The sequence below is a fragment of the Oncorhynchus kisutch genome, linkage group LG8 (assembly GCF_002021735.2).
Source record: "Oncorhynchus kisutch isolate 150728-3 linkage group LG8, Okis_V2, whole genome shotgun sequence".
In the NCBI taxonomy this organism is placed as follows: domain Eukaryota; kingdom Metazoa; phylum Chordata; class Actinopteri; order Salmoniformes; family Salmonidae; genus Oncorhynchus; species Oncorhynchus kisutch.
This window is the reverse complement of record NC_034181.2, coordinates 78767251-78779886: the sequence shown is the minus strand read 5'-3', so window position 1 is coordinate 78779886 and position 12636 is coordinate 78767251. Positions and strand designations below refer to the sequence as shown.

The window sequence follows — 12636 nt, the reverse complement described above, 5'->3', positions numbered from 1 at the left end:
GCTGAATACAACAGGTGTAGACCTTACAGTGAAAGGCTGAATACAACAGGTGTAGACCTTACAGTGAAATGCTGAATACAACAGGTGTAGACCTTACAGTGAAATGCTGAATACAACAGGTGTAGACCTTACAGTGAAAGGCTGAATACAACAGGTGTAGACCTTACAGTGAAATGCTGAATACAACAGGTGTAGACCTTACAGTGAAATGCTGAATACAACAGGTGTAGACCTTACAGTGAAAGGCTGAATACAACAGGTGTAGACCTTACAGTGAAATGCTGAATACAACAGGTGTAGACCTTACAGTGAAATGCTGAATACAACAGGTGTAGACCTTACAGTGAAATGCTGAATACAACAGGTGTAGACCTTACAGTGAAATGCTTATTTAACCAACAAAACAAATAATTAAGGAGCAGCAGTAAATAACAATAAGGGGACTATATACAGGGGCTACCGGTTCAGAGTCTATGTGCGGGGGGCACCGGTGTCGAGGTAATTGAGGTAATTATGTACATGCAGGTAGGGTTATTAAAGTGGCTATGCATAGATAATAACAGAGAGTAACAGCATCGGGGGGGAGGGGTGCAAAACAGTATGGCGTCATTCTCAAATTCAAAAGCATTAGACTTCAAAAGAAACCAATCAGGTATGGCGTCATTCTCAAGCAATAGACTTCATAAATAAACCAATCAGGTATGGTGTCATTCTCAAGCAATAGACTTCATAAATACTTAACATTGTCGTTCACCATCAAGTAAAAAACATACACATTGAATAACCGGTTGCAACCATGTATACAAAGGTGGGCATGTAGTGGTACAGAGAGGATTCAGATCTTTATTCTCAATTCACTTAAATGCACCAAATACCTGTTTATGCCCGTTGCTGACGGAAATCAGATGTGGGCATATTGTTTTCCTATCTATGGTATCCGGCTTCTCCTGGTGGATAGGACAGACGGCAACATGGTGCAATCTGCTTTGTGTCATTGTTGGTCACAGCCACATCTTCAACCTCCATGAGAACCAAATGAAATCAGAATGCCGACAACAACATTTGTTATAACACTTGGGCTACAGTCAGAAAAGATGAGCTGAACCGATAGTGATGTAAATAGCAGTGCAACGTGTTTTACCAGACTGCCTTATAACTCAAATTTAAAATGTTTATGTGATGTCCTGTTTGTCCTCACCCTGTGCTCTCCCCTTTCTCTACGCACTGTCTCTGATCCCTGCCATGACAACCAAATGAAATCAGAATGCAGGCAGCAGTCATTTTGTTGTAGCACTTGGGCTGTAGTCTGCAAAGATGAGGAGTTGAACTTATAGTGCCTTATAACTCATTCTCACCTGATGACCTGTTCGTCCTCTCCCTGCCTCAGAATGGGGGATGCTCACTCTCTCTGTTGCCTGTCTTTGAACACTGCCATAATCATATGACAAAAATGTCTGGCCTTAACAATGATGGGGTTACCCTATAAAGACGAATTAGATTCTGCTTTTATTAGCTAAATTATTGATTTCCTGTCTGGGAATAAGTATAGCTAGCTAGCTGACTGCATAGTACTAGTCTATTGTAAATTGTACAGTGTAGATGGCTATTTAGCCATTAATTAACTTAGTCTACTGCACTCCTTCAATCTTATGTCTGGCACTTTTCTTGTCGTTTGTATTGGCACCTCCATTAGCTACTATTATCTCATCACCAATAGTTTGCTAAATAGACAACAACCTAGGACTACATTTTGTAAAATGTTAATGAATTTTTACTCGTTTTAAACTTTCAAAACATTTCTACATTGGAGCGCTCGTGAATATAGCTTCCCAGGGCTCAAGACTAATCTTGATTCTGGAGTGGCACCAGAGACCGCGTCTTCCACCACCATCAACAAAGCACCAAGTTATGGAATTTCTTGTGGAAGATTGGTTTGGCATCCCTCCAATAGAGTTCCAGACACTTGTAGAATCCATGCCTATGCACATTGAAGCTGTTCTGGCAGCTCGTGGTGGTCCAATGGCCTATTAAGATGCTTTATGCTAGGCCTCCCGGGTGGCGCAGTGGTTAAGGGCGCTGTATTGCAGTCCATGGGTTCGCGCCCAGGCTCTGTCGTAACCGGCCGCGACCGGGAGGTCCGTGGGGCGACGCACAATTGGCCTAGCATCGTCCGGGTTAGGGAGGGCTTGGCCTGTAGGGATGTCCTTGTCCCATCGCGCACCAGCGACTCCTGTGGCGGGCCGGGCGCAGTGAGCGCTAACCAAGGTTGCCAGGTGCACGGTGTTTCCTCAGACACATTGGTGCGGCTGGCTTCCGGGTTGGATGCGCGCTGTGTTAAGAAGCAGTGCGGCTTGGTTGGGTTGTGTATCGGAGGACGCATGACTTTCAACCTTCGTCTATCCCGAGCCCGTACGGGAGTTGTAGCGATGAGACAAGATAGTAGCTACTACAACAATTGGATACCACGAAATTGGGGAGAAAAAGGGGTAAAATTACAATTAAAAAATAAATAAAAATATGCTTTATGCTTTCTCTCCATGTCTCCCATCCCACCCATGGCATTATTAACCGAAGCTAGCAGAGTGGAAACCAAAGCCTACTGGAGGCACGGTTCGTTCAAATCAAACACAAGAGCGGAGAGAAAGGCCAGTGCCTGTTACTGAGCGGAGAGAAAGGCCAGTGCCTGTTACTGAGCGGAGAGAAAGGCCAGTGCCTGTTACTGAGCGGAGAGAAAGGCCAGTGCCTGTTACTGAGCGGAGAGAAAGGCCAATGCCTGTTACTGAGCGGAGAGAAAGGCCAGTGCCTGTTACTGAGCGGAGAGAAAGGCCAGTGCCTGTTGCTGAGCGGAGAGAAAGGCCAGTGCCTGTTACTGAGCGGAGAGAAAGGCCAGTGCCTGTTACTGAGCGGAGAGAAAGGCCAGTGCCTGTTACTGAGCGGAGAGAAAGGCCAGTGCCTGTTACTGAGCGGAGAGAAAGGCCAGTGCCTGTTACTGAGCGGAGAGAAAGGCCAGTGCCTGTTACTGAGCGGAGAGAAAGGCCAGTGCCTGTTACTGAGCGGAGAGAAAGGCCAGTGCCTGTTACTGAGCGGAGAGAAAGGCCAGTGCCTGTTACTGAGCGGAGAGAAAGGCCAGTGCCTGTTACTGAGCGGAGAGAAAGGCCAGTGCCTGTTACTGAGCGGAGAGAAAGGCCAGTGCCTGTTACTGAGCGGAGAGAAAGGCCAGTGCCTGTTACTGAGCGGAGAGAAAGGCCAGGCCAGTGCCTGTTACTGAGCGGAGAGAAAGGCCAGTGCCTGTTACTGAGCGGAGAGAAAGGCCAGTGCCTGTTACTGAGCGGAGAGAAAGGCCAGTGCCTGTTACTGAGCGGAGAGAAAGGCCAGTGCCTGTTACTGAGCGGAGAGAAAGGCCAGTGCCTGTTACTGAGCGGAGAGAAAGGCCAGTGCCTGTTACTGAGCGGAGAGAAAGGCCAGTGCCTGTTACTGAGCGGAGAGAAAGGCCAGTGCCTGTTACTGAGCGGAGAGAAAGGCCAGTGCCTGTTACTGAGCGGAGAGAAAGGCCAGTGCCTGTTACTGAGCGGAGAGAAAGGCCAGTGCCTGTTACTGAGCGGAGAGAAAGGCCAGTGCCTGTTACTGAGCCGAGAGAAAGGCCAGTGCCTGTTACTGAGCCGAGAGAAAGGCCAGTGCCTGTTACTGAGCCGAGAGAAAGGCCAGTGCCTGTTAATGAGCCGAGAGAAAGGCCAGTGCCTGTTGCTCACCGCGTATCATCCACCTTGCACCTCTGAGCGGAGGCAGTCAGCAGTTGGAAAGTAGCCTAGACAAAATCAGACCATAGAAATTGAGGGAATTATTTGATAAATAGTTCCTCATGCCATTGAAACCAGCTTTCTTTCATTGTTCCAGCAGCCAAAGACACAATCCTAGTCATATTAGCAACCCATGCTAGTTGTTGCATCTTTAGATCTCCCCTCTTTCTAAATGCTTTTTAGTGTCTTCCAGCTACTTGCATTCTGGAACATTCATGCAGAGCCTACTGCCGCGTGTGCATTGTTGCGCTTATTCTGATCTGTTGCGTCAGCCTAATTGCTTTGTATTTATTTTTTATATACAGTGGTTATATGAATTTTGGATCTGTTGTCCCAGAACAGTCCCAAGGTCTGTTTTGAACCGTCCCAGACATCTAATTTTTAACGTCCCGGGGCGAGAGGGACACCTTTTTAATTTCGAGCCCTGTAGCTACGTCTCCTCAGCAAACAGCACAAAGAGAGAGAGGTAGTGCATGCTGCTGAACTGTTACTGCAGGGCTGCTACTTCTGGGGACCGAGCGCAACCTAAAGCGTTTTTGGAGGCTGGGGGATCCAATTGTAAAATAAGGAGCAGGTGTTGTTTTCTATGTTTATAATCTGACAATATAATATGATGGTGTGACGTGTAGGCTAGGCTGTGTGTGTTGTGGTTAAGGCTTGTATGAACTTGAAGGTCTCCTGCCGCCTAGTATTTCCTACTTGCTGGAATGTGATATTGCAGTGCTGGAATTCTACAGAGGTCCCGTTTGTACACTTTTCACACTACTGAACCATGCTGGCCGGGTTACAATGCTGCAACTGTGTTGGGAAAGACTATCTGAAAAGAAAAATCCAAGCACAGTACGGTTTGGGTTTGAGACGGTGTGAAAAGGGTTCTAGTGTGCGGTAGGTTCCAGTCATTCAGTTCACCACGTCTACTGGACAGCTAGACACTCAAATAAGTCAGCTCTCTTCAAAACATGTATTTTATTGTGAAGTACTAACAAAGGATTTCACACTGGCTATTTTTCCCAATATGACATCAATCGTTTCCAGTTTACCCTCAGTGACACGGATTCCATCTCCACACTCTAAAAGTAGTGGTTCCCAACCTGGTGTGTCTTGAGGAACTCTCAGGTGTGCCGTGAAACTTCTTCTATTCTTGATTTTTACAATTTGAACACTTAGTTAAGTGACCAGTGGAATGCACATGGGCGCAGTGGCAGTCCGATGATACACTAAATGGCACATGGTTACATCTGTATCATTGGTTCAAGTCATGGTTACATCTGTATCATTGGTTCAAGTCATGGTTACATCTGTATCATTGGTTCAAGTCATGGTTACATCTGTATCATTGGTTCAAGTCATGGTTACATCTGTATCATTGGTTCAAGTCATGGTTACATCTGTATCATTGGTTCAAGTCATGGTTACATCTGTATCATTGGTTCAAGTCATGGTTACATCTGTATCATTGGTTCAAGTCATGGTTACATCTGTATCATTGGTTCAAGTCATGGTTACATCTGTATCATTGGTTCAAGTCATGGTTACATCTGTATCATTGGTTCAAGTCATGGTTACATCTGTATCATTGGTTCAAGTCATGGTTACATCTGTATCATTGGTTCAAGTCATGGTTACATCTGTATCATTGGTTCAAGTCATGGTTACATCTGTATCATTGGTTCAAGTCATGGTTACATCTGTATCATTGGTTCAAGTCATGGTTACATCTGTATCATTGGTTCAAGTCATGGTTACATCTGTATCATTGGTTCAAGTCATGGTTACATCTGTATCATTGGTTCAAGTCATGGTTACATCTGTATCATTGGTTCAAGTCATGTGCGCAGGCTGTTACATTTGTGTCGTTTGAAAACCATTGTCACAGGCAAGTTTGATTAGGTTTAACCAGAGTCATTTATTTCTTAATATATGGCTCTGGACTTAGCTATGCCACAGCCTCTGCCATAGAACCAAATGGATCATGGCTTTGTCTGCGGTGGCACCTTTTACAAAGCAGAAAACCGCTCATCTGTCGCCAGAACCATTCAAAACTAAATACCTATTTTACCGGAACTATATTTTCTTGTTTCTGGCGCAGGTTGCGGGACGCTCTTAAAACGGGTGCACACTAAAATGAACCATCATGAGTAAGGAACTATCTTTCAAATAAACCCTAATGTATAAAAAAAAAAGGTTTTCACAGAAAATAAACAGGTATTTTTAGTTCTCAACAGAGATGTTAGATTGGGTTCAAGTCCGTGCTCTGGCTGGGCCACTCAAGGACATTCAAAGACTTTTCCCGAAGCCACTCCCGCATTGTCTTGGCTGTGTGCTTAGGGCCGTTGTCCTGTTGGAAGGTGAATCTTTGCACCAGTCTGAGAACCTGCTTCAAAACTTCAAGGAGCTCTCTGTCCTTCTGGAAGGTTCTCCCATCTCTACAGAAGAACTCCAGAGCTCTGTCAGTGACCATTGGGTTCTTTGTTTGCCCTTCTCCCCTGATTGCTCAGTTTGGCCGGGCGGCCAGCTCTAGGAAAAGTGGTTCCATACTTCTTCCAAGAATGATGGATGCCACTGTTCTTGGGACCTTCAATGCTGCAGACATTTTTTGGTACCCTTCCCCCAGATCTGTGCTTCGACGCAATCCTGTCTCAGTGCTCTACGGACATGGCCTGTTTTTAGCTCTGACATTCACTGTCAACTGTGGGACCTTATATAGACAGGTGTGTGCCTTTCCAAATCATGGCCAATCAGTTGAATTTCACACAGGTGGACTCAAGTTGTAGAAATAAGGATGATCAATGGAAACAGGGTGCATCTGAGCTCAATTTCGAGTCTCATAGCAAATGGTCTGAATACTTATGTAAATAAGGAATTTGTTATTCTTTATTCATTTGCAAAAATGTTATGTTTCCGCTTTGTCATTATGGGGTATTGTGTGTAGATTGCTGAGGATTTTATTTATTTAATCCATTTTAAAATTAGGGCTGGAACGTAACCATGTGGAAAAAGTGAAGGGGTCTGATTGCATTCCGAAGCCACATCAGTTACACAAAACACGAAAAGCACAACACAAACATATGAAACAAACACTTTCTTCAGTAAAAAGGCCATCTAACGTCTTCTTGAATTTCCCCTAGAGGCACCAAATACACCAACTTTAGGCACTTTTGGAGATCATTCCTAACTCTGTGGAGATCATATCCAATATCAGCTTTCTGTATAAACTAGCGGAGTCTCAGTTGGCCCGACCAACCAAATAAAATTGTATTTGTCACATACACATGGTTAGCAGATGTTAATGCGAGTGTAGCGAAATGCTTGTGCTTCTAGTTCCGACAATGTAGTAATAACCAACGGGTCATCTAACCTAACAATTTCACAACAACCTTATACACACAAGTGTAAAGGGATGAAGAATATGTACATAAAGATATTTGAATGAGTGATGGTACAGAACAGCATAGGCAAGATGCAGTAGATTGTATCGAGTACAGTATACACATATATGAGATGAGTTATGTAGGATATGTAAACATTATATTAAGTGGCATTGTTTTAAAGTGCCTAGTGATGTATTTTTTACATACATTTTTCTATTATTAAAGTGGCTGGAGTTGAGTCTGTGTTGGCAGCAGCCACTCAATGTTAGTGGTGGCTGTTTAACGGTCTGATGGCCTTGAGATGAAGCTGTTTTTCAGTCTCTCGGTCCCAGCTTTGATGCACCTGTACTGACCTCGCCTTCTGGATGATAGCGGGGTGAACAGGCAGTGGCTCATGTCCTTGATGATCTTAATGGCCTTCCTGTGACATCGGGTGGTGTAGGTGTCCTGGAGGCCAGGTAGTTTGCCCCCGGTGATGCGTTGTGCAGACCTCACTACCCTCTGGAGAGCCTTACGGTTGTGGGCGGCGCAGTTGCCGTACCAGGCGGTGATACAGCCCGACAGGATGCTCTCGATTGTGCATCTGTAGAAGTTTGTGAGTGCTTTTGGTGACAAGCCGAATTTCTTCAGCCTCCTGAGGTTGAAGAGGCGCTGCTGCGCCTTCTTCACAATGCTGTCTGTGTGGGTGGACCAATTCAGTTTGTCCGTGATGTGTACGCCGAGGAACTTAACTTACTACCCTCTCCACTACTGTCCCGTCAATGTGGATAGGGGGGTGCTCCCTCTGCTGTTTCCTGAAGTCCACGATCATCTCCTTTTGTTTTGTTGACGTTGAGTGAGAGGTTATTTTCCTGACACCACACGCCGAGGGCCCTCACCTCCTCCCTGTAGGCCGTCTCGTCGCTGTTGGTAATCAGGCCTACTACTGTAGTGTCGTCTGCAAACTTGATGATTGAGTTGGAGGCGTGCATGGCCACGCAGTCGTGGGTGAACAGGGAGTACAGGAGAGGGCTCAGAACGCACCCTTGTGGGGCCCCAGTGTTGAGGATCAGCGAGGTGGAGATGTTGTTACCCACCCTCACCACCTAGGGGCGGCCCGTCAGGAAGTCCAGCACCCAGTTGCACAGGGCGGGGTCGAGACCCAGGGTCTCGAGCTTGATGATGAGTTTGGAGGGTATGGTGTTAAATGCCGAGCTGTAGTCGATGAACAGCATTCTCACATAGGTATTCCTCTTGTCCAGATGGGTTAGGGCAGTGTGCAGTGTGGTTGCGATTGCATCATCTCTGGACCTGTTGGGGCGGTAAGCAAATTGGAGTGAGTCTAGGGTGTCAGGTAGGGTGGAGGTGATATGGTCCTTGACTAGTCTCTCAAAGCACTTCATGATGACGGAAGTGAGTGCTACGGGGCAGTAGTCGTTTAGCTCGGGTACCTCAGCATTCTCGGGAACAGGAACAATGGTGGCCCTCTTGAAGCATGTGGGAACAGCAGACTGGGATAGGGATTGATTGAATATGTCCGTAAACACACCAGCCAGCTGGTCTGCGCATGCTCTGAGGACGTGGCTGGGGATGCCGTCTGGGCCTGCAGCCTTGCGAGGGTTAACACGTTTAAATGTTATACTCACGTCGGCTGCAGTGAAGGAGAGTCCGCAGGTTTTGGTTTCGGGCTGTGTCAATGCCACTGTATTGTCGCTCAAAGCGAGCAAAGAAGTTGTTTAGTCTGTCTGGGAGCAAGACATCCTGGTCCGCAACGGGGCTGGTTTTATTTTTGTAATCCGTGACTGACTGTAGAGACCCTGCCACATACCTCTTGTGTCTGAGCCGTTGAATTGCGACTGTACTTTGTCTCTATACTGACGCTTGGCTTGTTTGATTGCTTTGCGGGGGGAATAACTACACTATTCGGTCATGTTTCCGGTCGCCTTGCCCTGATTTAAAAGCAGTGGTTTGCGCTTTCAGTTTTGCGCGAATGCTGCCATCAATCCACGTTTTCTGGTTTGGGTAGGTTTTAATTGTTGCTGTGGGTACGACATCACTGATGCACTTGCTAATAAACTCGCTCACCGAATCAGCGTATTCATCAATGTTGTTGTTTGACGCAATAGAAAAACATATCCCAGTCCACATGATGGAAGCAATCTTGAAGCGTGGAATCAGATTGGTCGGACCAGCGTTGAACAGACCTGAGCGCGGGAGCTTCCTGTTTTCGTCTCTGTCTATAGGCTGGAAGCAACAAAATGTAGTCGTGATCAGCTTTTCCGAAAGGAGGGCGGGGAAGGCCTTATATGCGTCGCGTAAGTTAGAATAACAATGATCCAGGGTTTTACCAGCCCTGGTAGCACAATCGATATGCTGATAGAATTTGGAGTCTTGTTTTCAGATTAGCCTTGTTAAAATCCCCAGCTACAATGAATGCAGCCTCAGGATACTTTGGTTTCCAGTTTACATAGATGGCCCTGAACTAACTTTATTTGACTCTATCTATGTGTCTGGTTGGGGGGATATATGCGGCTGTGATTATAATCGAAGAGAATTCTCTTGGTATATTATGCGGTCGACATTTGATTGTGAGGAATTCTAAGTCAGGTGAACAGAAGGACTTGAGTTCCTGTATGTTGTTATGATCACACCATGTGTGATCGCTACTGTATATAGCCTCGCTGCTGTTATTTTTGACTGTCTTTTTACTTTTGTTTTTATTTCTTTACTTACCTATTGTTCACTACCTTTTTGCACTATTGGTTAGAGCCTGTAAGTAAGCATTTCACTAAGGTCTACACCTGTTGTATTCGGCGCATGTGACAAATAAACTTTGATTTGATTTATATATCGGTGTAAGTGTTACTCAATCAATGCTAGCTGGTTTACCTATTGATCATACTAACAACACTACTGCTTCCTGTGAAGTACAACCCCGAGATGGGCTAACAATGGGTACATGATGAACGTGTCTTCAAACAAGACAAGATCGAAACGGTTGTCTGGGTTCTTGAACTTGACTGGCCTGCACTGGGCCCTGACCTCAACCCAATCGAAAACCTTTGGGATGAATTTAAACGCAGACTGTGAGACAGGCCTAATCGCCCAACATCAGTGCCCGACCTCACAAATGCTCTTGTGGCTGAATGGAAGCAAATCCGCTCAGTAATGTTCCAACATCTAGTTGAAAGCTGTTATTACAGCCTCCACTCTTTTTTTGTTGATTATTTGTACTATTTGCTACATTGTAGAATAATAGTGAAGACATCAAAACTATGAAATAACACATATGGGATCATGTAGTAACCAAAAAAGTGTTTAACAAATCAAAATATATTTTATATTTGAGATTCTTCAAATAGCCACTCTTTGCCTTGATGACAGCTTTGCACACTCTTGGCATTCTCTCAACCAGCTTTACCTGGAATGCTTTTCCAACGGTCTTGAAGGAGTTCCCACATATGCTGAACACTTGTTGGCTGCTTTTCCTTCACTCTGCAGTCCAACTCATCCCAAACCGTCTCAATTGGGTTGAGGTTGGGTGATTGTGGAGTCCAGGTCATCTGATGCAACACTCCATTACTCTCCTTCTTGGTCAAATAGCCCTTACACAACCTGCAGGTGTGTTGTCATTGTCCTGTTGAAGAACAACGGATAGTCCCACTAAGTTTAAACCAGATGGGATGGCGTATAGCTGTGGTAGCCATGCTGGTTAAGTATGCCTTCAATTCTAAATAAATCACAGACTGTGTCACCAGCAAAGCACAATCACACCTCCTCCCCCATGCTTTACGGTGGGAAATCACATGCGGAGATCATCTGTTCACCCACACCGCGTCTCACAAAGACACAGCGGTTGGAACCAAAAGTCTCCGATTTGGACTCATCAGACAAAGGACAGATTTCCACTGGTCTAATGTCCATTTGCTCAGGTTTCTTGGCCCAAGCAAGTCTCTTCTTATTATTGGTGTCCTTTAGTAGTGGTTTCTTTGCAGTAATTTGACCATGGAGGCCTGATTCACACAGTCTCCTCTAAACAGTTGATGTTGAGATGTGTCTGTGACTGGAACTCTGAAGCATTTATTTGGGCTGCAATTTCTGAGGCTGGTAACTATAATGAACTTATCATCTGCAGCAGAGGTAACTGGCTCTTCCATTCCTGTGGCGGTCCTCATGAGAGCCAGTTTCATCATAGCACTTGATGGTTTTTGTGACTGCACTTGAAGAAACTTTCAAAGTTCTTAAAATGTTCAGGATTGACTGACCTTCATGTCTTAAAGTAATGATGGACTGTTGTTTCTCTTGTTTATTTGAGCTGTTATTGCCATAATATGGACGTGGTCTTCTACCAAATAGGGCTATCTTCTGTATACCACACCTACCTTGTCATAACACAACTTAATGCGTTTGAGCCCATCAGAAGAAAAGACATTGCACAAATTAACTTTTATAAAGGCACACCTGTTAATTGAAATGCATTCCGGGTGACTACCTCATGAAGCTGGTTGAGAGAATGCCAAGAGTGTGCAAAGCTGTCATCAAGGCAAAGGGTGGCTACTTTAGAGATTCATCAATCTAAAATAAATGTGGATTTGTTTAATACTTTTTTTTTCTTCTACATGATTCCATGTGTTATTTCATAGTTTTGATGTCATTACTATTCTACAATATAGTAAAAAAATAAAACCCCTTTTTGAATGGTAGTGTAGGTGTATAATACTTATATTTGACTTCATACTCTAATGTGAAGATGTGTTTGTTGATGTTGTTTCAGATGCCTTCCAGGATGTCAGATCTGCCAGCAGTTGGTGAGGTGAGTCTTTGGCCCTATTCTGATCTCTCAGACAGACATGAGCCCAGTCCTTGACTCAAGACCCTGGGACCTCCTCAATTCAACCAACCTCTTCTAAAATACTGTACTGACTGACATAAACAATAACTGGTATTAAAGTTCTGTGTGGAAGTGTAGCCTAGTCTCTATTGCACTCCACGCCTATGGTTGTTCACTGTATCTAGTGCTGTATAAGTGGCAGTCGGTGCCGTTTTAAGATGAGGAAGGATGATTTGTACTATATTTTTATGAGCAGGCCGTTATTTCTGTTACAGCATATTTGGTGACTGTCATTCATATTCCATTCACCCAACTCAATGTAACATCGTTTAGGTTACTACATGATACTCAAATTGTCCCTATACCCATTATGAGGTTGTAACAACCTCATATCTTATGAACGTTTACAATGTAGGTGCACAGGTCGAGAGAAACATTTGAGTAATCAAGGTAATCAATCTCATTCAATACCGCCTTGCACAATCTTGCCTGCATCTAGCTGATCTAGTGTGTAATTGTAATCATTAGTCCAATAGTTGCAAACGAGCGTTTCTATTGGACAAATTAATGTATGTGTATCCCCGTTTCGTTACGTTTGCTCCAGTTTAAGGACGTTTTTTGGCGGAATGAATACACCCATGATCACACGCAAATACAG

General features: G+C 44.7%; 1 protein-coding gene across 4 annotated transcripts in view; it reads left to right on the top strand.

Moving 5' to 3' along the window:
• Positions 1 to 12636, top strand: part of trpm7 (transient receptor potential cation channel, subfamily M, member 7) — an 87059-nt gene that overhangs the window by 20285 nt on the left and 54138 nt on the right. For all 4 annotated transcript variants that reach the window (XR_004210913.1, XM_031831300.1, XM_031831299.1 and 1 more), the window contains exon 3: positions 11922 to 11960. Coding sequence is in view for 3 of the 4 variants with exons in the window: in XM_031831300.1 (XP_031687160.1) it covers positions 11922 to 11960 (39 nt within the window). In the remaining variant the exon portion in view is untranslated. The remainder of the gene's footprint in view (positions 1 to 11921; positions 11961 to 12636) is intronic.